At 43.0% G+C, this 24,975-nt stretch overlaps 1 protein-coding gene across 4 annotated transcripts in view; it reads right to left on the reverse strand.

Moving 5' to 3' along the window:
• Positions 1–24,975, reverse strand: part of ELOVL5 (ELOVL fatty acid elongase 5) — a 65,485-nt gene that overhangs the window by 10,138 nt on the left and 30,372 nt on the right. For all 4 annotated transcript variants that reach the window (XM_083730794.1, XM_083730792.1, XM_083730791.1 and 1 more), the window contains exons 2-4: positions 15,739–15,804; positions 12,783–12,970; positions 5,657–5,734 (exon numbers count right to left, since the gene is read on the reverse strand). In XM_083730794.1, the coding sequence (XP_083586920.1) occupies positions 5,657–5,734; positions 12,783–12,970; positions 15,739–15,796 (324 nt within the window). In that variant the 5' untranslated portion in view covers positions 15,797–15,804. The remainder of the gene's footprint in view (positions 1–5,656; positions 5,735–12,782; positions 12,971–15,738; positions 15,805–24,975) is intronic.

The following is a 24,975-nucleotide window of genomic DNA, read 5'->3' on the forward strand; positions in this document are numbered from 1 at the left end:
TACCAGCGCTACCTTTTTCCTGACCTGATGCCACAAGTAGGCCATCATGCTGTTACAGGCAGATAAGGAAGGTGGGAGTTGCATGAGGCAATGCTGACTGAGTGGCAGAGGAGGCCTCTCCATTCTTATCTCTAGGTACTGAACATGGCCCCTTAGATGCTGACTCATGTGCCAGTCATGTCCGAGAGAAGGCCTTGTCCACAAAGATGTATAGTACCTCCTGACTGGGGTACCCTGACCAGGGTTTAATGTGCCCACATCCAATGATGTGCTGGGCCAGAGTACACAGCAGATGTATGGGTTGGTGAATGGGATTTGTGGCTTTCTGACACCCTTCCTGGAAGCCTCTTTGTGCATTAGTTACCAGAACAGGGTAACTTGCTCCATGTTCTCTGCAGGGCTTCGGTCTTGACTTTAGAGTTGTTGGTTTTGCTAGGTCGAAGGCAGCTTGCTATGTTGTCCCCAAGACAGGTAAGTTTCAAAAACAGCCAGCAATGCATGTGTGCTGTTCAAAATAAAGTAAGGTGCTTTCTGGAAGGACTCAAGTCCCTGGGCATGCTCTGGATTGTAGTCATAAAACCAAAACAGTGACTAAAGCAAAAGAGGCAATGATTTAGAAGCCTATTCAAGTGTACCTCAGATGCACCAAGACACTCAGGGGAGAGGTTTTAATCTCTACACTGCTACTGTGATCTCCGAAGAACAATCTGAGCAACAAACAGAGGATTGTGCTACTGTATTCCCTAAAAGGAAATTGCTTTCCTCCAGGCTGGGGAGAATGAGGCGCAGAAGATTGGGCTGATGTGGAAGGAGAGAAACACTGCTGCAAGCAAGCAACCGTAATGTGAAATCACGAAGAATTCTTGTTCCACAAACATGCCAAAACCTGTGTTAAGATGATGTTACAGGACACGGAACTGTTCAACCTCATGCCTGACACTGAGAACTTGAAAACCAAACTGGAGTTCAGAAAGGTGAGCAGACAGATATCCACACTGTTGTATGGAGAAGAGCCGATTTTGGAAAAATTAGGACTTTTATTTGTCGTGAAATCTTTCCCACATTTCTCTCTACAGGAAGTTTATTTTCAGTCCAATGCACATAAACCTGATAATGATGATACTGTCCCCCATTTTGTGGAATCCCTCTCAACGTATAACATCATCTCTTCCCTAACATATTAATCTTATTTCTATAATGTCAATGAAAAGAAGAAGAAAGAAGAGTGTGTAGACTTCAGCTAACCTGCTGGTTGAAAGATGAAGACAACTGCTAAGTCTACTTTTAAATAAATTGAAAGAACACTACTGTCCATTTTAAGCCCATACACTTCACACACAAAATCCAAGACACCTCATGCTTATTATTGTTTGGTGCTATGTCTCCTGGTTTGGTAAGAGCCTATCTGGTTCTTTGGTAAGAGCCTATCACCCTTTCTGGTTTGGATGATACAGAGAACTCTGGTATAAGAAACCCAGACATCTGTTCTGAAGAGAATCACCCAAGCAGGTGAGAGAAAGTATACAGGGGATGGCTCGTTCCCATTTGAACAAAACATGGTTTATCAGGCCAAGATTGTGAAATCTGAACTGGCCCCAAATTTCATAATAGAGAGATTCTGAAAGTTAGAAAGGAAACTCATTGGCATGATTACATGGCCTGACCTTTCAGTGATGTTTCGAAAGCTCTAGGCATGAGAACCCAAAAGGCATGTCGTGATGAACTTCTGAGACTGTACCAGTCCAAAAAGTCCTAAAGAAACTTGAAGGGCCACAATTGGCCCCTGGTCCTGCAGTCCCGTCCCCCCGGCCTACTGGGTTTTGGCACCACTGACTAAATTAGCCATCCAAAATTTAGTTGAGTCAAGTTGGTGTCACCCATAACAGCGTCCTAAAGAAACCTGGGTCGATACTGCTCATGCTTTTAACATCTACACATCTGAAATATCTTTCATTCTTTTCTTTTTTTAAAAGGTAACTTGTAAAAGCATAAGCTTATCGATTTGCGTCAGCTAAAGCAAACTAACATGGAAAACAGAAGAAGACAGCTGATTTTCCCGGGGTGCCGCAAAACAACACAGAAGTGGAATCGTCTTGTAGCCTTCATTAAAGAAGTTACTCGCCGCTTTTGAAATGTAGACACTTGTAACAGGGTCATTTCTTTTCAGGTTTTAAAACACTGCTTCTGTCTGTGATCTAATTTTATCATTTTATATAATGAGTTGTGCACTACATCTGTCTCACAGTGTCCTCTCGAAGGATATGAGATACTTCATTCTTTGTCGCTAGTTATTACTGTTCCTCCATTCAAACTGTCACATGCAAATGTCAGAAAGTGTTTCCTTAGAAGTGTTCAGTACTATAAGAAACAAAGGAACTGAAAATGAGGGAATTAGGCAATTATGATTCTTATTTGTTCACTGGCTATAATGGGAGATGTAATTTTCAGGCACTATGTTCCGAGGGAGAGACAAGTTAAAAATAGTTTCATGGTTTTCCAGTTCTTTTGACTGCAGGCCAATTTCAGATTTGCTTTTATAAGAACATTTTGCTTGCTGGACACTGACAGGTAAAGAAATCAATCTGGGATATCCTGGCAAGATACAGAAATGTTCTAATAGGGTTCACACTAAGACGTCAACATCTAACACCCCAGGAAAGAAACAGTGTGGAGAAACTCTTCCAGGATTCTCAATTTAGCCATGAACTTCACTCACTAATCTTGGGAAAGCTATTATTTCTCAGCCTATCCTACACCACATGAGCTTTCTTTATTTGCTTTTTATTTAAGAGCACCTCTAAACTGCTCCGTATTTAAAAACATCTAAGTGGTGTCCAATAATGCAACATAAAAACAATAAAACAGTATACTAAAAACAGAGATACAAACATAGACAGTCATATAAAAACAAAAATTCAATAATGACAAGGTCTAACCTTATTGGTCCAGAAAAGTCTGCGCAAATTTGTATGTATTTATAAGACACCAGAGGGTACCAATGGATGATGCTTCATATATTGAGGTTGAATCCTGACAAGACAGAAGTACTGTTTTGGGGGGACAGGGGGCGGATGGGTGTGGGGGACTCCCTGGTCCTGAAGGACCAGGTGCGCAGCCTGGGAGTCATTTTGGTCAATTCTGTGTCCAGGGCAGCTGTCTACCAGCTTCATCTGGTACACAGTCTGAGACCCTACCTGCCCTCAGACTGTCTCGTCAGAGTGGTGCATGCTGTAGTTATCTCCTGCTTGGACTACTGCAATGTGCTCTACGTGGGGCTACCTTTCAAGGTGACCCGGAAACTACAAATAATCCAGAATGCGGCAGCTAAACTAGTGATTGGGAGCAGCTGCCGGGACCACATAACACTGGTCTTGAAAGATCTACATTGGCTCGCAGTACATTTCTGAGCACAATTCAAAGTGTTGGTGCTGACATTTAAAGGCCTAAACGCCCTTGGTCCAGTATACCTGAAGGAGTGTCTCCACCACCATCATTCAACCCAGACACTGAGGTCTAGCACCAAGGGCCTTCTGGCAGTTCCTTCACTGTGAGAAGCAAAGTTACAGGGAACCAGGCAGAGGGCCTTCTTGGTAGTGGCGCCCGCCCTGTGGAATGCCCTCCCATCAGATGTCAAAGAAATAAACAACTATCTGACGTTTAGAAGGCAGCCCTGTTTAGGGAAGTTTTTAAGGACTGGTATTTTAATGTATATTTAATCTTTTGTTGGAAGCCGCCCAGAGTGGCTGGGGAAACCCAGCCAGATGGGCGGGGTATAAATAATAAATTATTATTATTATATTATATTGTAGAAAAAAGGGTGGAAAAAAGTTCATAGTGATATTCCATAGGGTGCAGTGCTAGAAGCAACATTTCCTCATGTATGTGCTCTACCCTGAGCTCCTTAGAGGAGAATTGTCCTAGGTAGATTAGAATTTCTATGGGCATAGTGGCTTCTATGCCACATTGCATTAACCACAAGCTTATGTTTCTAACAACCATCTCCTAAGTTCCCATTCAGTTACTGCATAACGCAAACCAAGTCCCAGAAGTTCTCATGGTCAGCTGGAGAACAATGAACCCAGCCTGCCTCTTGACCACACTACAATGCTAGGAGTGACAGCATGCTGCTGGGAACAATGGTTACAGGAAACGGATCTCTTTCAGGAGGAACCAAGTCATTAAGAGAGCCAAGGACTGGATGAAGAATGACTCAACTCTTATACAGGGGGGTGGGTTGTGTTTTGAATGGTTGCCCTTTCTCTCCCCACTACCCATGACAATGCCATTTGGCTGATTTTACTAGTATAGCATCTCCTTCACCCTGTGGCGAAGTGAGGCAAGGGGAGGGGAAGTGATGGCCAATAGCTGTGTTGGTCCATAGTGGGTGTGGTTGGAAATCCAAAAACCTACATCAGGCAGTACCTTTATTAGGTCCAACCAATATCTTACAAAACAGTGAGCAAGTTTTGCAATTCAAGCTAGTGAAAAGCTTTCTTTCTTTCTTTCTTTCTTTCTTTCTTTCTTTCTTTCTTTCTTTCTTTCTTTAAATTGTCACTTCGTTTGCAAAAGTTTCTATACCTCCAGTATCAAGAGCTCAAAATGGAAAACTGCAGAATGCCCAGAAATGTACACATTTCCTACAAAAGAGACACAAAACTTTTGATTCTTGAGTATTGAATGCTAAAGTTATCCAATGTTAGAAGCGGTGTCCCCAGTTTTAGCCTCGTAACAACCTTGTGCAGTAGGGCTAAGCCTATAGATAGTGACTAACCCAAAGCATTTAACCACCCTTCACTTGGCTCTATGCGCAAGACGGAGTTAAGCCAGAGATTCACGGCTGGCCAAGTTGGGACAGAGATTTCTATGTCTTGTCTAGCATCCTTTAATGCTAGAAATGAAAGAAGCTGACAGAACATGTTCAATTGCCTCCTGAATATTTATCTGCATGGCTCCTAAACCAGTGCAAGCACTGCCGTCTTCATCTCCTTGTTAACGACAGAAGGGATGTGACCAGTTTTTAAGTGTACCAAATCACCCATGGCACTGCCAAATGATGAATTCAACCAACTAAAGCACAATTTTATTCCAGGAAAGTATCTTTATTCAGTGCCAGTAAGCCAAATTACAGTTACATGTATTTCCCACACACCCTACAGAGTCACGCTTCTCATAAAACGAGGGAGTTTCCAGCTAGGAATTTCAGAGAGATCCACTGAAAACATATGTAAGTAGCAATACACAGAACAGAGCGGGTTGCACTTCTTACAAGCCTTGAGTTATCAACATTGGGTGCTTGCATTACTCCTTTATGTTCAGATATGTCTAGATCAGGGTTTCTCAAACTTGGGCCTTCAGCTGTGTTTGGACTACAACTCCCATCACCCCTAGCTAGCAGATCAGGGATGAATGGGGGTTGTAGTCCAAAACCAACTGGAGACCCAAGTTTGGGAAACTCTGGATGGACTAGATGGATTTAGTGACGATGCACTAACTTTCCTTTCAAGGCACTATCAAAGCATGCAAATTACAGCAAAGCCTTTCCTTTGGCAATAACAGAGAAGGGTATACGTCCTTCCCAAATATGTAAGAACTGCACTGACCTTTGCTCCAAATGCAAGAAGCAAAGCAAAAGAGTAGAGTCAGCTTATAATGTTACCTTCATATCAGCTTCACCTCCACTGTGCGTATCCTGACAGAAGAAATTGTATCCGCCTTCCCATACTCCTGTCACCAGCTAAATGAAGAAAGAAAAAGAAAGAAGGCCATTGACAACCAACATTGCACATTTTTACAATTATATATATAAACAAACTTAAAAGAATCAAAGTCATATTCACAAGACCTTAGGGTAAAAGTCCCCCAAAAGCAGTTTCATTAGATGCCGGAGGCAAACAACAGCTTTTAAAAGAAAGGAGAGTGAGGGGGGATTTTTCTATTCTGGCTTGGTCAGACCATGCCTGGAATATTGTGTCCAATTCTGGGTGCCACAATTTATCGTATTTTTCGTCCTATAGGGCGCACCGGCCCATAGGACGCACCTCGTTTTTTTTTGGGGGGGGAAATGAATAAAAAAAATTATTTCCCCCCCCCCAGCCACGGGGCTGCGGCGGGGGAAGCCTGAGCTTCCCCCGACCCCAGCCCCCAGAACAGGCTACTATCTGCAAGCCTTGCGTGCCCGGCGGCAACTCCCTCCGGAAGCGCAAGGCTTGCGGACACCTGCGTGAAGCACGGGGCACCCTCCGAAGGGCGCCCCGTGCTTCGGGCTGCAGGCTGCTGCCCGCAAGGCTTGTGAGCCCGCGGCAACTCCCTCCGGGCTTGCAAGGCTTGCAGATAGCTTCCTGAAGCCTGGAGAGCGAAAGGGGTCAGTGCGCACCGACCCCTCTCGCTCTCCAGGCTTCAGCGAAAGCCTGCATTCACCCCATAGGACGCACACACATTTCCCCTTCATTTTTGGAGGGGAAGAAGTGTGTCCTATATGGCAAAAAATACGGTAAGCAGGATGTTGACAAGCCAGATTGTGAGCAGAGGAGGGTGATCGAGGGTCTGGAAGTCAAGTGCTATGAGGGGATTTGGAATGTTTAGTTTGGTAAAGAGGAGACTGAGAGGAGATGTGATAGCCAACTTCATATATCTAAAGGTCTGTGTGGCGTTTGCCCTCTAGGTGTGTGACATCATACTGGGTTCATAAGGAAAGGGTTAACTAATTGTAAAATGACTAACCAATGGGAACCCAAAGGGAGAAGTCAGGAGTTAGAGTTAGAGTTGTTGAAGAGACAGTCTGGAGTTAGGAGAGACAGAGAAGATAAGTCTGTGGGTTGGGCTAGTCTGGTGTGAGAGAGGGAGAGAATTTGTTAAGAGGAGTCAGTCAAACAGTTGAGATAATCAGTCAGAAGGTATTAGGAAGGTATAGGCCGGCAAAGAAACTAAAGTTAAGATACTGACAGGAATATTATCTGAGAAACCATAAATTTGTTAATGCTTGTAAAATAAACTTAGTTTTTTTGGTTCACTTTTAACAACTGACTGGACTCAGTGTTTTACCTGAGAGTAACGGGTTGGTGGCAGTGGGGAAGCGAGCATAGGGATCAATAGACCATTAAACGTCCGGGGACCCTGTGTGATCACCACAGGCTGCCACATGGAAGATAGAGCGAGCTTGTTTTCTCCTGCTCCAGAGGGTAGGAGCTTCAAGTTACAAGAAAGGAGATTCCAACTAAACATCAGTAAGAGCTCTTCGACAGCAGAACAGATTCTCTCGGAAGGTGGTGGACTCGCCTTCCTTGGAGGTTTTTAAGCAGAGACTGGAAGGCCATATATCACGGAAGCTTTAGTTGAGAGTCCTGCATTGCAGTGGGGGTCATCTTGTCCAGCCTCCTGCAATGCAGGAATCTTTTGTCAAACCCATGGCCCTGAGATTAAGATTATGACCCTCATGGTCCCTTACAACTCTATGATTCTAAGAGTTCACTGAAGGAGGGTGCAGAGTAGGCCTGATGATGGGTGTTGCCTCCCAAGGGCTGGACAGAGGAGCCTTTGGGATTGAGATTCCCCATCATGCACTACTCAGTCAGGTTTCGGAAACGTCTGCTAACCAATAGCCTAGAGGTAAAAGTGAGATACAGTGGTACCTGGGGTTACATACGCTTCAGGTTACATACGCTTCAGGTTACAGACTCCGCTAACCCAGGAATATTACCTCAGGTTAAAAACTTTGCTTCAGGATGAGAACAGAAATTGTGCTCCGGCGGCGCAGCAGCAGCAGGAGGCCTCATTAGCTAAAGTGGTGCTTCAGGTTAAGAACGGACCTCCGGAACGAATTAAGTACTTAACCCAAGGTACCACTGTATGTACACATCACAATGCTGAAATAGCCTGCAACTCTTGGGGGAGGGATTGATAATCTTTAAGAAGGGCTTCTATAAAAGCAGGATGAGAGTAGAGTCTGATTCCGAAACAGTCTTCTTTTACACTTTCCATCAGACTTCTATTTCAAGTCTTCTTGACTTGACCACAAGAAGCTTCCTTACAAGAAAACATGAAAATATAATTTTAGATTTGACAAAAATACTGGTCAAATCTCATGAGTATTGACTTGGCTGGGCCAGCAAGCAAAACAAAACAAAACTCAACTCAAGGCAAGAGGCCAGGATTTATAATTTAGATAACGTCTTCTGAAAAATGTTTATCTAGAACTTCATGTAATATATCTTCCTTGACCCCCCCCCCAAAAAAAAATAAAACCACACACAGCATTTTAAAATCAAAGGACTAACCTCAACATTTAGAGTGTGTATATAGTGAATGTCAACTGGTTTCCATAAACAGTTCTAAATGTGCAAGACTCATTGCTTTAGCATGCCTGAGATTTCTCCAGCTGAGATTTCTGCATTTTTATGAAATCAGATATAGCTTTTGTGGCTGATCCAGGACTTGGCCAGTTCATATACACCAAGCTTAGTTGGTGGCCTAGAGGAAGTCACTTTCTATTGGCCTGGACTACCTAACAGGGCTGTTGGGTGGATAAAACTGCGGGGGGGGGGGGCAGGAAAGATAAAACTAAATATGCTTTCCAAACTGTTTGGATGAAGAGGGTGGGACAAAAATATAAATGCAATGTAATAAGCAGCTCTCTTTTGGCATCCCCCCCCCCCAACCTCACTATAAAACTACTGTTTTGTTTCCAGTACAAAAATAAAAACATGCATTTTGAAAACAAGATACTCTAACTTTTTGTTGGGGGGGGGGAATACTACCCAATGATAGCATAATCATTATCTGCAGAATTTCCATTCAAACTATCTCAAGAAACTCTGGCTTTGGGAATACCACAAACAATATGTTCTCCATTTATAGTTTGCAAGTTCCCCATAGCAACCTGCTGCCCATTCCTGCTGCCACTGCATTCAGTCTCTGTAGTTATCTCATCTTACATATGAAATGACAAAGAGGCTTGAGCACACATGGGAAGGAGGACTTGACCATTAATTGTTCCCTACAGGATTTCCCAGAAGCTCTACAGCAGCAGCAATTTGGTGTATTTGTGCTTTGTCTTTGCTGTCAAACAAAAGAAAAGAAAACCCTTCTATACATAATGCAGATTTGTGCCCACCATTTAGAAAGCCCCTTACTACTACAGCATCCTAAATTATTATCTGTTCACAGAAGTCAAGATTTCCCCACCTTTTCCATTCTTGCAGATCACTGGCATTATTAACTAGTCTACTATATTCTGTTGTGCCTTGGCTACTGATTGAAGGGTCTAACCACACATTAGGTTAACAATGTGATTAGCAATGACACAAGGGATTAAAAAAAATAAAATACCAGGTGGGTTAGTGTCACAGAGGGAGGAGCAGGTAACAGATTTTTATTTTTATTTTGCTTTCAAAAAACACACAAAAGGTACATCTTAAAATGTACCGTTTCTATTAAGGCAACATGACCCTGAAATCCAAATGCAGTATCTGAAGTTATTTGTTTGGCCAGATATTTCCCTTCAAATTAAAAATCAGAAGGCGGAAAAATGCATTCCTGTGAGGTTCTAAAGGAGAAAGGATTGCGTAGATGTGTTCATTGTGGGTAATCCTGGTGCCAAAATATTTGCTCCGGAACACATGCCACAGATGCCACTATCTCACTTGAACACCTACTTTGACACAGCAAGTATGTTCAAGTGGAAAAGTAAATGAAGACTAATGATCTCTAAACAAATAAACTGCTCCTGTCGTATCTGCAAGCAATATAAAAAGTTAGGTATCTAACTCTCCAAGAGAAGTGCTGTTTGTTGTGAGGTTTTTCTGCAGGGAGAAGGCGTGGGGACAAACTGTTTAAGACTGTCATGCCACTTTTGTAGAAGATTCTGAACTCCTATTCTAGCACATTTGCTCCTCTTCCCATTTTAGCCAGGATCTTTTAGAACACTTCGCATGAACATCCTACTCAGGTACCAACCAAAGCCAGAATAACTAGGCTACAGAGCCTCCAGACCTTTATAGAATGGGAAAACAAATCTTGTCTCCCCAGGTAAGGAAAGGCCATTCTGTGCAAACCAAGAACACGCCATGCCCCCCCCCCACCAAGCAACTGATAAATGAACTGGAGAGCTGGAAAAACAAAATCTAGCAAGGGGAGGAATAATTGAATAACCTAGATTCAACAAGAAATATCGTATGCACAACCGATAAATAGGTAGCTGGAGGTCCTTTTATCTATTTCTTTCTTCTTTTTCCTCTTTTTACTTTTATCTCCCTTGGTGGTTTATTCTTATTCTCATATTCTTATTGTACAGTGGTGCCTCGCAAGACGCAATTAATTCGTTCTGCGAGTTGTTTCGTCTAGCGATTTTTTCGTCTTGCGGAGCGCGGATTCCCTGGGTATTAACGGCTTTAAGAAAAAGGAAGCAAACTCGCAAGACGTCTTCGTCTTGCGAAGCAAGCCCATAGGGAAAATTGTCTTGCGAAGCAACTCAAAAAAACGAAAAACCCGTTCGTCTTGCGCGTTTTTCGTCTTGCGAGGCATTCGTCTTGTGAGGTACCACTGTACTTTGGTAAGAACTGTATCCCCTTCATGTATCACTGCCTTGTTGTGGTGAAGGGACTTGAATAACTCAAGAGAAGCTGTGAGCTGTGGCATGCAGGGCCACCCAAGACGGACAGGTCATAGCCGAGAGTTTAGACTAAATGTGATCCACCTGCAGAAGGAACTGGCAAACCACTCCAGTATTTTGCCAAGAAAACTCCATGGACATTTAAAAAAAGAGAAGCTTTGAGAAGTGAGAGTTTCCAAGTCATGCTCTGATTCATGGGGTCATGGAGAGTCGAACACGACTAAGACAACTAAACAACAAGAACAGTATACAGATAAGGGGAGGACAGTTTGAGAACCCTGTGTGAGAGGTGGGTGTGACATTACCATATGAGAGTGCTGGAGGTGAAATAGTTAAACAGGTTACCCTATCAAAACCTGGGGGAGGGGGGTGGAATCAGAGGGACTATAAAACCAGCTCTGGGAGGGGCAAAAGGAGGAGTTTGTTGGAAGTTGGGTGGTTGGTTGGAGTGGAAGTGAATTGGGATAAAGTCTGTGGGTAGGTTGAGTTAGTGTAGCGAAATAAGCTGAGTCAGGAACAGTTAGGGGCTAGGAAGACAAGTAAATATCTGAGAGGTGGTTTAGTGAGTGAGAGCAGGTAGCGGAAGTTATAGGTCTGGATAGGCACCCCATGAATGTAATTGACTGATACTGTTTATGAAACCACATGTTTGTTAAACTGCAATAAATAAACAGACATTTATGTCCCAATTTAACCCTGACTGGACTCATTATTGTACCAGGTAGGGCCTGGGTGGTGGCAGCAAGAAATAAAGTGGTGGCACAGGGATCAATAGACGGTGAAACATTTGGGGACCTGTGTGATCGCCACAGTGGCTATGGAGAGGTACCACAGTGACGAGAGGCTGTGGGAAGAGAGGGATGGGGCCAGGTGAGAGCTGGGAGGGCACACCTTCCTCTGTAGGGGATGAAAGTTACAATATAAGCAATGAGTAGTTTCTTTTTTCCTGTTCCTTCTTCCTTTAGTTTCTTTCTTTTTTGTATTTCCTGTAGATTAGTTTGCTCTTTTTATGGTAGTGTGAAAATGTAAATAATTCCCCCCCCCAAACAACAACAACATGCGTTTCTAATATCATAGGGTTCTACGTAAATATTATTCAAAGGATGTGTTTGCTAGAGACTCATTTCATGCAGTTTTCTGGTCTTCCAAGCTGCTTGCCTTGACATAGGAGCAGGTTATGGTCACTGTCACTTAACCACGCATCTCCCACAAAATGCGGCACGAGGGTTTTGTGCATTCAGCCATGCCTGGAACGGCCCTGCTTGTTCACTTATTTCACGAATGTATGAGTCACTTTCTCTGCCAAACCACACTTGAGGTAAGTGCTACGGTCAAACATGCAAAGCTTTTGCAGGATGAGCTTAGAAGGCTATGTTCCTCTGCCACCAGAAAGGCGTTGGTGGCCTGTAAATGTATGAACTGTGCAACTATAATGGTTAACTTTTTAGGAGTCACAATTGGTCAAAGTTTACCAAAGTGGGGGGGGGGCGAGAGAGAAGGATATATATTACAAGGATTGTGAAGCCCAAGCTTCCAGACAAATATATCCACCTTGATCACTGATGGGGCATTTGCTGGTAGTCCCACACACCCCTGAGGTTTGACTGGCCTTTTTGATTGATTGATTGATTGATTGATTGATTGATTTGATATTGATTGATTGATTCTATTTCTATGCTGCTTTTTATTCAAATAAATCCCAAAGCAGCTTACAAACAAAAGATAAAAATAACACAATGGAACATCACAAATACAGCATAAATTGTATAGAATGGCAACAAAACAAACAAAGCTCTGTTGGATTTGTACACATATGCTCTCCCCTCCACCATGACTCATAAACTTTCATTCTGTTCAATGCATCAGAATACATCTGCACATAATGTTCCTGGCAGCAACTCCCTTCTGAAGCATCCTTGTGATGGAGGTGGTCAGCACACAGACTCTCTCCCTTCACATCCTTTCTGCCACCTTACCAGGGACTGAGCCTTTTGTATGGCAGGCTCTGCCCTGTGGAACTCCTTGCAAAAACAGACATTTGGTGGGAGCCATTCCCAGTTGCTTTTAGAAGTCTTCTAAAACTGTATTATTCGGAGAGGCCTCCTGAACCTGATATTTTGTATGAAAGCATGGAACAAGCAATGCGAGAAAAATGCAGAGCCTCTTCATTTCTTACCTCATAAAACATATAGAGGGACAGAAGCGTAAGCCCAAGGTTATAGACCACTAGAATACCCCTGAAGGTGAACGGCTGCCTGTTCCGCATGTACTTTGGTCCTAACCATACGATTAATAAGTATAAGACGGTGAAGATGAAGGTAGGTGTGTAATTGGTCAGGAGAAACCATCCTTTTACTCTGGGATCTGAAATGGAACACAAAGGCAACACTGTTATCTGGATTAACACAATTTCAAAGACTTCTGAGACTCAAGACTGGCGGAATATTCGTTGTTAGGAAAGGGAAGGGTGCACATTTATGAATGTGGAAGCAGTTGCTCCAGAGCGTCTGACCAGATTCAATACCAACATTTCAGACCAAAGGGAGTTGGGAGGACAATCTGTGTTAGTGGTTTCTGGTGTGTGTGGAGATTTGGTTCCCCCTTTAGCAAGGCTTTTCTAAGAGAAGCCAAAGGAATAATAGCTGGGAGATACAGTGAGAAAAGCCCGTAGCTCTGAATTGCACACAAACCCCACACCCGTGGCGAGGTTTTATTTAATTGCTCTGTTGCTAAACAACTAATTATGCTCCCTTTACAAAAGTGCTGCTCCCTGAAGGAGCACCTGACACACTAGCCTTTCCTACTTCTCTCTCAAATATTGATACCTGGTGCTTTTATATTCCAAGTTACTTTTAATTCTCTCCTTCCTGACATCTCCATTACTCCCATTATCTGAAATTAGATGGATTTTGTGAGAGCCAAGATGCTCGCCTCACCTTTCAAGTTGGCAGTTTCTCAGTTTTATTTATTCCCACCCATCTGAACTACCAGGCTTTGTGGCAAAATAAGGAGAATGTAAATATTTTAAATAGTGCTTAAATATTATAAAGAGATCCGAGATCCCATGTTCACACAATTAAGCTTTGCTGTTGAATCTGAAAAATATATTCCGAGGAGTTGCACTTTCATGTTTTGGAAACCTGGGGATGATCCAAGAAAATTGGAGCATCTTTCATTCCCATGGGTGTGTCATAGTAGAGTTAAGCAAATTGATGATATGATGCTGCTTTATACCAGGGATGGGGAACCTGGTGCCCTCCAGATGTTATAGCACTCCTATCAGCCCCAGCCAGCATGGCCAATGGGCAGAGCGGATGAGAGCGGAAGCCTAGTCACATCTGGAGAGCCCAGTCTTACACCATCAGAACTTTGGTCCAGCTAGGATAATGCTATCTGTTCTAATGGACAGCAACATGCACAGGTCATAAGCAGAAGTCTCCTCAGATCTTATAAGTAGAAACACCAGGAATTAAATGTGGGCAGTGTTAGAAACTCAGATATATAAGCTAGGTGCCAAACGGCTCCTTAAACCAAGATTACAGGCATCAAAACAGAATGTCTAGATGCCATTTTTGAGCAAGATGGCAGCTCTAAAGCAGGGTTTCCCAAATGTGGGTCTCCATCTGGTGTTTTTGGACTACAATTCCCATCATCCTTGACCACTGGTCCTTCTAGCTAGGGATGATGGGAAATGTAGTCCAAAAACAGGTGGAGACACAGGTTTGGGAAACCCTGCTCTAAAGTCTTATTTTTCAAAGGATGAAGATGACTGGGATTGATTCTCAGTTAAACATCTGGCTAGCTCAGATGACAACCTTGACCTAGGCTTAGAGCTTTGAGAACTTAAAGAAGAAAAGCCACTTGATTCAGGGACAGCCTACATATATATTGACCTATTCCAACCTCTTTTTCTTAATGGGGACACAGAACATTCATAATGTAGGGATATTCTCCACAACTGTGAGAAGGGCAGTGGGGTGGGCTAAGTGAAGACAATCTGCAACTATCAACTATGATGTTGTTCACTGCTCCTGCTGCACAGATAAAGCATTTTGGTTCCTGAAATTCATTCCGTTGCGCAGGTAAAATGTAACGGATAGAATTCTACAGCCAAGATCCAATGATCGCCAAGCATGCACCTCCAGATGGTGGAGATCTCAGTTGCCTTCCTGGTGCTCAGGGCATCTTCGCTTGGTCACAAGCGGTCAAAAGTCAGGCGCAAAACATGCCGGGCGCCTGGCTAAATTCGAACACCGAACCTGGGTCTTTCTCCCTACAGCATTGTGTGTTCTGTCATTTAAGCTACAATATGAGCTTTTATCTTTCCCACAGATATCAATGGCATTTCAGCGGTTCAGTTTGGATAGATTGCTTCCACAATTGTTTAACATACGCCAAATGCAAGAGCAATTTCGTATTTTCCGATAGCTGTAATGTTTATGAGTCTATTAACTGACAGGAGTTTTTGAACATGTGCTAACATAAACGGGCTGCCTCATTCATGTGTTTTCCACTCTGACGTCAGGACCGAATGTCACTACAGAATTCTCACCCCGCAGGGTCATTGGAACATGCGGGCTCAATTTTTGTGCCAACTCAGCTGATGCAGAGGGTGAGATCAGCGAGGGTGCCTCAAATGCAATATGTCTAAGCAAACACATAAAAAGGGCAACTATTTCATTTTGTTCGTGACTGTGCTTTCCATGGGAACAGAACCACAGAGGCAGAGTCTTAAAAGGAGCTATTTTGTACACAGAAGAATTCAGCGTAGAAATATGCTATTCGCTCACTGACGCTGCTGCTGGGGAGTTTATTTATTAATGTAACTATAGGCCACCTCTCCAAAAGATCTAGCTACCTAAAGTGGCATAAATCAGAACACCCCTTGTATTGAATTCCAACAACGATAAAAGTATACATCTAATAAAGCACTTGTATCCATTGCAGGCCAAAACAAAGCAAAGCAAAACAAAAAAACCAACCATGCAGGGATTTCAGTCCTCATTCCAGTGACTACTACACAACATCTTAGTTAAGAGTTTTTTTAAATGTCACTGTATTCAGCAACATAAAAACCTTTGGCAAGTAATCAGAAACTAGGTAGCCCACCCTCTCCCAAATAAACCACCTACCTCTGGGTCCAAGCCAAACGTCCAGATAGCTATTGATTGTTTCATCCAGAGACGTCATTGTGCAACCTATATGGAAGATGCGGAGAAAACAGTTATTTTGCTCTTTTCTATGGAAATGCTGCTATCAGGATACAGTTTAAACTAGCATGAGATACCTTCGTGGGTGTGGGAATCCATGGCTCCCTAGATGGTGCTAGACTGCAACACCCATCATCCCTAAGCATTAACCGCACTGGCTGTGGCTGATGGGAGTTGGAGTCCAGCAACAACCAAAAGGCCACAGGCTCCCCAAGTATTCCTCTGAACACTTGGAAGATTTTTGCAGGAATATTTGGGGAATTACAGCCCATCTTTTGCACTGAAGGCTGCTCCACTGTCAGTATACCTCTGAATCACAGGTGGAAAGACTGATGTTGAACTCACATCACGGTATTAACATGACTTTCTGCATTTCCCAAGGCCAGAACACAAATAAAGAGCCTATACTACTTTAAATGTGCATTTATAAATGGTACTCGTCTACTTATCGCAAGGGAGGCTTAAAGGAGATTTAGGGAAATTCCGCAAAATGTTACGTTAGATACACATTTCCTTATGGAGTTTCAAATGCATAAAGCATGGCGTAACTTTGTAAGACTTCTTTTGCATTCAGTAGTTAAGAGCTGCAGGAAGACCACAAATAATGGGAGAAGACACTGACGCTGAACAGAGCACACCATAAAGTTTACATCCCTAAAGACGTATTTAAAAACATCTCCTGCCATCTTGAAGGCAGCGTACAAGAAAAGAGACAAAATGGAAGCCATCTCTACTTTACTTGGATACTGAAAAACAATATTCACAAGTCAAAGCCTGAAACAGATGCAGCAGGAACTTGTTTTATAGCTCATAGCTGCACAGGAAACACTTATAATTAAAAAGGGACTCTTCACCTGCCTTCCTCCTCTCCTTCTTTATAAATAATCCTGAGTCACTTTTTGGCCTCTGTGTGTGTGTGTGTGTGTGTGTGTGTGTGTGTGTCTGTCTGTCTGTATGCACAAAACAAAACAAGTCTATGTACAGCGAAACCATAGCAGCAGCTCATTTAACCAAAAGATGAGAGTTGCCAAATAAAGCTTACCCACAGCCCTGATATTTCAGACCAAGTTTAAACACAGCAGAATAAACAGTGTCTTATATTGACTTAATGCCACCTTCCAAATAAGCACAGCAGAACCAAGCTTGTCAAGTAAATTCTTCCTGGGACTTCACCTTTCGACAGTATGCATAGAGGAGGGTCGCACTATCAAAACCATGCAGCTCTGCAGCATCTGAAAATGAGGGTACTCTTTGCTGCCTGCTGCTGCACCAATGTCCAGAGGTGGGTGGATGTGTTTAAGGGGGGGGGGAGAGATCAGGTCTCCAGTTACCAGGTCAGCACCAACACTTGTGGTGCTGTGTTGACATCTTCCTAACCGGCAGAGACCAAAGCGCAGTCAAGAACCATTTTACTGCATTCAGAGACTCAATCTTTGGCATCCTCAGTTCAAAGGATCCCTGGCAACTGGGAAGACTTCTGCCTGGATGAAGCATTGCTAAGCAGAGTACATAATACCTTCGTTGGAGGTTTTTTAGCAGAGGTTGGATGGCATTTGCTATGGATGCTTTAGCTGAGTTTTCTGCATTCCTTGGGTTCTGTCAAAACTCCACAATTCTATTATTCTACTGGAATAGATGGAAGCTACACACATGCACACATATTATCTACCACTAAACGGGATGCAGGCACAGAATAATAAAGCACAATCAACACAGAGGTTAATAAGAAAATACTCCTCTTTGTAAAGCGTTCCAGAACTACATTCTTTCCCTAAAGTAGTCACACTGTATCTCCCAGGTCCGTCCCATATATTGTGCAAGTTTGCAACTTTTGAGCTGTTCATACTGCTAGAGTTGCCATATTTGGAAGAGGGAAAAAAGGGGATACGTTTGCAGACTTTCTGCTTTTAACTATGGATCGCTATGACGACTCTTGTTTTACAAACCCATGAAAAAGAGGGCATGTCCTGGAAAAAGAGGACATATGGCAACCCCACGTCACGACCACCAATTCCCAGTTACTGACACACAAGGGAGTCCTGCTGCTACCCCCCGCCAACCCTGAACTATGAAAAGAACTCACATTTCATGGAGTTATGTTACTGAGATCTCTCAGTAGCCAGCAATGCTACATTCAGACAAGACCAGGCAGGGCATTTCAAACAGGGTGTGTGTATCAGAAGAAATGGTAAGATTCGCAGCAACAAAAGGTTTCACAGGCCCATGCTGAGATAAAATCAATATTAAATTGTTAAAAGGAAACAGCGTACTCCAAGGGCATTTGTTGCAGTTGTTTATTCACACATCACAATAACCTCAGCAATGTTGTTCAGCTGCTTCAACCTTTCACATGAACATTTCCATATACCCACCCCCAAGCGTCTCCTGTCCCCCCCCCTCTTGGGTGGGAAAGCAAGTATCCATCCCTTCTCACTGTATTTCTCTAAACAACAACAGCCAACACCCAATGCTGGATAATGCCACAGAACTACAATGCCCTTTCTGAGCTCTGCTCTGCTCAACCCAGGAATAGGAGTATGCAACTGGCTACTTTAACAAGATTGACATAATCCACCATAATTCACACTATCAGCAATATGGCTATACTAAGGATGGTTTCCCCCCCCAGATTTGCATTAGTAGGTTCCCCTCGCCCCATACATACACACATACACACACACACACACACACACACACACACACACACACACTCAGGAGCAGGAATATCACCTTTTTTTTCATGAAATAAAACTCAGGTAATGATGATGATGATGATGATTTATTTATGCCCCACCCATCTGGCTGGGTTTCCCCAGCCACTCTGGGCAGCTTCTAGCAAAATATTAAAAACATGATAAAACATCAAACATTAAAAACATCCGTAAACAGGGCTGCCTTCAGATGTCTTCTATAAGTGAGATAGTTGTTTATTTCTTTGACATCTGATGGGAGGGCGTTTCACAGGGCTGGCTCCACTACTGAGAAGGCCCCTAACCTCACTTCTCGCAGTGAGGGAACTGACAGATGCCCTCAGCGCTAGATCTGCTACGCAATTGAGCTAAAGTACACAGACTTCTAGAATAATGGAAAATGAATCTTTAATTTTCCTCCCTCAATATAATGGACTGGAAGAATAACTCAAAACAATTAGAGGCATGGAACGTGCAAATTAGAAGATTGTGTGAAACATAAGTTCTTTGCTCATCTCTCTGTAGGTATGTCACAAAATGGCCCACACCCACAAAAGTTAACAATTGGAATGGGATCCCCCAAGGTGCTTCCGGGGGCAGGGAAGCAGAAGGGGCATTATTCCAAAACTAAGCAGTCAAAATGCAGAGCATCACATTTCCTTTGCCATTGAGACAAGCACCCCAGCACAACACAAGACCCAAACACACATGAGCTGTGAGGTGTCCACTGTCTCACCAGATCGCTGGATCATGGGGGAGGAAGTTGTTTTCTAACAGCAGTGTGTGTCCATGCTTGTGCAATACAGTGGTACCTCGGGTTAAGTACTTAATTCGTTCCTGAGGTCTGTTCTTAACCTGAAATTGTTCTTAACCTGAAGCACCACTTTAGCTAATGGGGCCTCCTGCTGCTGCCACACCGCCGGAGCAAAATTTCTGTACTTATCCTGAAGCAAAGTTCTTAATCCGAGGTACTATTTCTGGGTTAGCGGAGTTTGTAACCTGAAGCATATGTAACCTGAGGCGTATGTAACCCAAGGTACCACTGTATAAACTGAGTTTACTAGTGTAAACAAGTATAGCATGACATGGTAAAGGCTGCATACAAAAATATATATTATTTGCAAAACAAACTGAGATAGGAAAGTCCTCTTTCCCCTTGTAATTAGAAACTTGGGGAGGAGAACATTTACAGGTGAGTCATCCACTTGCCACCTGAATCTCCATGTGGTGTTCTCACTTGGCTGAATTGACAATGATTGATTTGGTTACATAATACCATTATGGAATAAGCCAGAATGGTTTTGTGCTTGTGTAAATTTATTTGTATATGTATTAAGAGATGCAAGGTCTCTAAAGCCATTCAGTGGGTGGGGTGGGGAGAATATGGAGGAAATGTATACAGTGTAATGCATCAAATAAACCATTATATACATTTTTTAAAAACTTGGCATATGAAATTCTTCATACTACACACCCTGAATGAATAAAATATTGTCTTTCAAAGCATTTCACTCATCCCAAAAGAGAAACTACTTTGTTGGAGGTTTTTCCTTAGTGTGCCCCCCAAATGTTTTTCTTTTAGAGTTTTACCCCTCCCCAAAATAAACACAATGTTATAAATATTTAAAAAGATCATTTTTTGAGGCTGGTACATAGAATCTGTGTTCCTCTCCAAATATGCCTAGGCTTTCACATCTAAATATAAGCAAAACCATCGTTTGAACTGAATTCAGTTTTATAAAAATAAATAAAACGTACTTTCAGAAAAAGAGCCTGGGTGGGGGGGGGGGGGAAGTATAAAAATATGAACTGTCTGGGAGGCTTTGGTCTCCTGCTTGCCCCATTGACCCTGTTTTCCAATCTCAGTTGACTATCCCACCTTCCTGCATTATACCTGGGTGGGGCTGGCTCATGTTTTAAAAATGTGAACCTGCTACCACCATCATATACTCCGGAGGCCTTAGCTATGCTGTTACAAAAGTGTTTTGTGTATGTTTCCCCCCTCTCTCTCTCAACTTGTGCCAACTCCTGACATCTGCTGCAGTTCTGAATGCAGAGCAAGAGACTGTGACTGTGTATGTGTTACGTATATCCCCAAATATGTAGACATTACGTTTGGGATCTGAATTAACAAATAAACCATTAAAAAAATAATCCACCGGCTCAAGGGGCAGCAGTCCCTCCTTTTTCTCTTTTCTTTTCCCTTTCCAAGAAACTGCAGGGATTTCTGGGAATACAACTCTCATTCTCTTTTGTAACGGGAAGAAAAATGATATTTTGCTGTCTCCTCCAACTTTGAGGAAACAAAAGCTGACTGTCATGACAGAAATTGCAGAGAAAAACAGGAACATCGCAACAGTGATGGTTCTTTTTATTATCTTTCTTTTTCCAGCTATAGTGTGTGATATTTGCAACAAGGATTGTATTACGTGAAGGCCTACCCTTCTTAAGGAGGCTTCAGTGGGAAGCAATTGTCTTTTGACATTCTGTGGATGAGCCCAATTATGTGTGCATGGGTAGGCGGGGGGGTGGGACTTGGGGAAAGGCTCCAGCACCTCCTACCTCCACACTCCTTTGGCCCTTCAAGATTTGTGGTGGAGTCCCTCTGAACCACAGGGTGGTCCGCCATGTTGTTTCACATAAACCACATCCACTTTTGCAGAACTTGATGTCGTATCAGCCATGGGAAAGTTCAAACCACACCTAAAAGGCCCTAAACAGCCTTGGCCCAGTATACCTGAAGGAGCGTCTCTACCCCCATCATTCTGCCCGGACACTGAGGTCCAGGGCAGAGGGCCTTCGGGCAGTTCCCTCACTGTGAGAAGAAAAGTTACAGGGAACCAGGCAGAGGGCCTTCTCGTTAGTGGCGCCTGCCCTGTGGAACGCTCTCACGTCAGATAACTATCTGACTTGTAGAAGACATCTGAAGGCAGTCCAGTTTAGGGATGCTTTTAATATTTGATGAATTATTGTATTTTAATATTTTGTTGGAAGCCGCCCAGAGTGGCTGGGGAAATCTACCCAGATGGGCAGAGTATTATTATTATTATTATTTAAAAGGAGGAAGAATTTTTAGTGCACTCAAAGTCTACTCCCAATTCTTCCTTTGCTGCAAAGAAAGTGTTGCTTTGATTTCCTGGCTAGAATTTTTGTTTAAAGGCCACCTTGCATTTAAAGACACGGGTATGCCACTCTCATGTGCTGCTTGGACATCATTTTCTTAAAAAATATATAGTAATAAGAACTGGGACAGGAAGTGCCTGCTTAGAGGTGACAAAAGTCTTGCAAGGATGTAAAAGTAACTTCCAGTACATAAGGCTCCGTTGCTTATTGGCAAAGAGAAAAAAAAGGCACGGGATGCAATCTCTTCCTTCATATTGGTTGGAAGGTATTATAAAAGGAGCTTGTCTTCCCCTGGAAATCCTTCGTGCCTTTGCAGGAGGTCTGCCTCACATGGAGAATGAAAGCCGTAAGTGATTCTGACAAAGTTAGAGCCTGCTAGCCAAAGCGCTTCCCTGAGAATTAAGAGGTAATCTGCAGAATGCAGTCCAGATGAACCCAACCAAAAAAACTCACCACATCTCTCCCCATTAAGATGACTTTCACAATCCTCCAAGCCAAACAACATCTCCTCTGCCAGAGTTCAAAAGTATAACTATTACACTGGGAAATTCAGCACAGTACAATTAGTCACAGTACAGAAATGGCAGGCTAGACTTGCAGAAGAGTTTTGAAAAGATGTCAGAAGCCACATGATCAAAGGATAAATTCCGGCTAGTTCAAACTCGTGTTTGTGGCTCAGACGCCAGTCCAGAACAGACCCACATCCAGGCATGAATGGCTTTAATCTATGCTTGCTGTCTTGTTAGGATTCTTTTCTCCTAGTTTCAAGGCAGTGCGCTGGAGATTTTGATACACCAGGTCTTCAGCACAGCTCCCCCTGAAGCATTTCCCTTGCCCCAACCTCACGTCTCCAGCTGTCTCTCCAATATTTCTGCTTGGACGCTTCATTGTTGTCTCAGTCTCAATCTTCTCAAGACTGTACTTCTCATCTTTCCTCCCAAGCCTTTCTTTGTTCCTGCTTCACCCTGCACACTTTCTTTGTTCGTCAACAATGTTGCCATCTACCGTGTTGAACAGGCGTGTAACCTTGGTTTTTCTATCCCTCCTTTGTTCCTCATACAGAGTCCACAGCTACATTGTGTTGCTTTGCAAAAAAACGCGGCCCTTCCCACCGCAGGAACTCAAGTCTACGCCATGGTAATCTCTCATCTAGACTACAGTCTCCTCCTCTTTGGTCTTCCGCTGTATCACCTGGGTCCCCTCACATCTGTCAAGCACTGTGCCACTGTAATAACGTGCCTCTGTCACCACTCTGATCATGCAACACCACTCATTGAAATCTCCACCCAGGAAAGGAATTGGTTTTAGAAATGATCATTACTGATCTATTGTGGATTTGACACTTTGTGGAGTAACCTCTCTTGTAGAAATTGCAAATGTTGAAATATTGCACATGCAGGAATAGGCAAGCGGATAGCCGATGGTTAGGGATAAAGTAGTTTAATGGAACGTGTATTAGAAAATAAAGCAGCAACAGGAGGAAACTGGACACATCAAGAATAGAGGGCGGGAAACCAATTTTTGGGGGAAACTGTATTAAATTTGTTTTAATTTGTGGCTGATTAGGTACGATCTGGAAAAAGCAATAAAAATGATTTGGCAAATTTTATCTCTCTACTTCTCTCTGTCTGTTTCCACATTCAGCGCAAGGTCCTTCAACCTCCTCCACAGCCTTGCCCCCGCCACCCCCATCTCCTGATACAATCCTGCCAATGACCTTTGCTCATCTAGTTCCACCACTTGTAGCTGCTCAAAGGTTTCCTGCATCCTCCAACAGTTCCATCACTTCTCCCTCGCTGCCCTGTGCCTGGGACTGCTTCCCAGAGCACCTGTCCAAAAACCAGCTAATGCCCTAATGGAACTCTGAGCATGCACAACTGAAACAACCACACAGCCACATTTGCACGTCACAATAAACAGGGCATCTAGCCAGTGAAGCAGAGAGGGGGAAATCCCTGTGGGAATTTTATATTTCTTTAAATTCATTAGCAACAATGAACGGATGCACTAGCTGAAAATGCAGCAGTAGGCAAGCTTGGCAAGTTTACAGTTTTGTTTACTAAACAAAAGGAAACTGAACATGCTAAATCCAATCCCTCTGCAGGGAATTGGAAATTTTCTGATGAAGACTGAAAACACTAATTTGCGCAGGATTTTTATTTTTATTTTTTTTACAAAAAAGGATGATTTCCCATTCAAAATGTTTTGTAAAAATCCCCATTGCTGTCACTGGGAAAACATGTCTGAACCAGAATATTGGCCAGTTGTTCACCAACAAGCTAGGATATGCAAGCCAACAAACCATGGCTTTTTTTAAAAAATATACCCAGGATTCAATGCTTGGCCACCACAGTAAGCAGAGCTCCTGGTTTGTTTCTCCCACCTGTTCCTGACCTAAAATTTATTTGTGAGCTCCTCTTGTACTCTGTAAAATGCCACATAACCACTGGTGTCCTCATATAAACAGAAAGCACGCCTACTGTATAAGATTCCTATTGGTACAGTCTACCTTTCAGGTTGCTTGCCAGACACTTTATTCATTCTCTTCCACATTCTTTCCACTGATATTTCTTCTAGATCCTAACTGCTACTAGGAATCGTTAAGAAGCTCACTGGGGTAGGTTTTTTTTTTAAAAAAAAAGGTAGAAAGGTCACTCCCTGCCTCTTTAAAATATGCTCCTCTGCCTTCGCAGCGGACAAACTATCTCTTTTACCTCCATGGTCACAGAAAACATCCCTGGTTTTATGTAAGAGCAACAGCCTCCAAAGAAACACTACTGATAATTATCAAAATGAGAGATGCTGAAGCTATACTCACTGGTAACTCAAGAAAGATGCAATATAAGAGCAGGCTTGCAAGCTAGAGATGTCTCCAAAGTCATAATTACCTGGTTTGGAATATGGATTTGCCCTGCTTGTAATGCTGGCAGTATTATGAATCAAGTGTCACTCCCTGGCACAAGGTCTTCTTTGGCTCGGAAGGTAAAATGAGATTCTCATCGTGCAGAGTCAGCATTCAGGCTGACCCAGCGACTTTTGAAGGGGCAAGCACAAAGTCCTTTGTGTGTTAACTCCTTGCTGTCAACAAAGCTCAGCTAATATCGCTGTGAAATATGTGACCCGACAACCGATCAAAATGCAAGGCTGCTTGAGGAGTATCATCTGTTTCAGTCCATTAAAAGAAGCTAATCCCAGAGGAGCCAGTCTGCTGCCAACATTTCACATGGCTGTTCTCCTCCATCCACATGAACATTGAAAGCTGCCTTCCACTGAGTTCATCCAGTTTACTACTGTCTACCAGTGCTAGAAACTCAGATACAGTGGTACCTTAGGTTACATACACTTC

Source organism: Podarcis gaigeae (genome assembly GCF_964106915.1).
Source record: "Podarcis gaigeae genome assembly, chromosome: 3".
NCBI classification, from domain to species: domain Eukaryota; kingdom Metazoa; phylum Chordata; class Lepidosauria; order Squamata; family Lacertidae; genus Podarcis; species Podarcis gaigeae.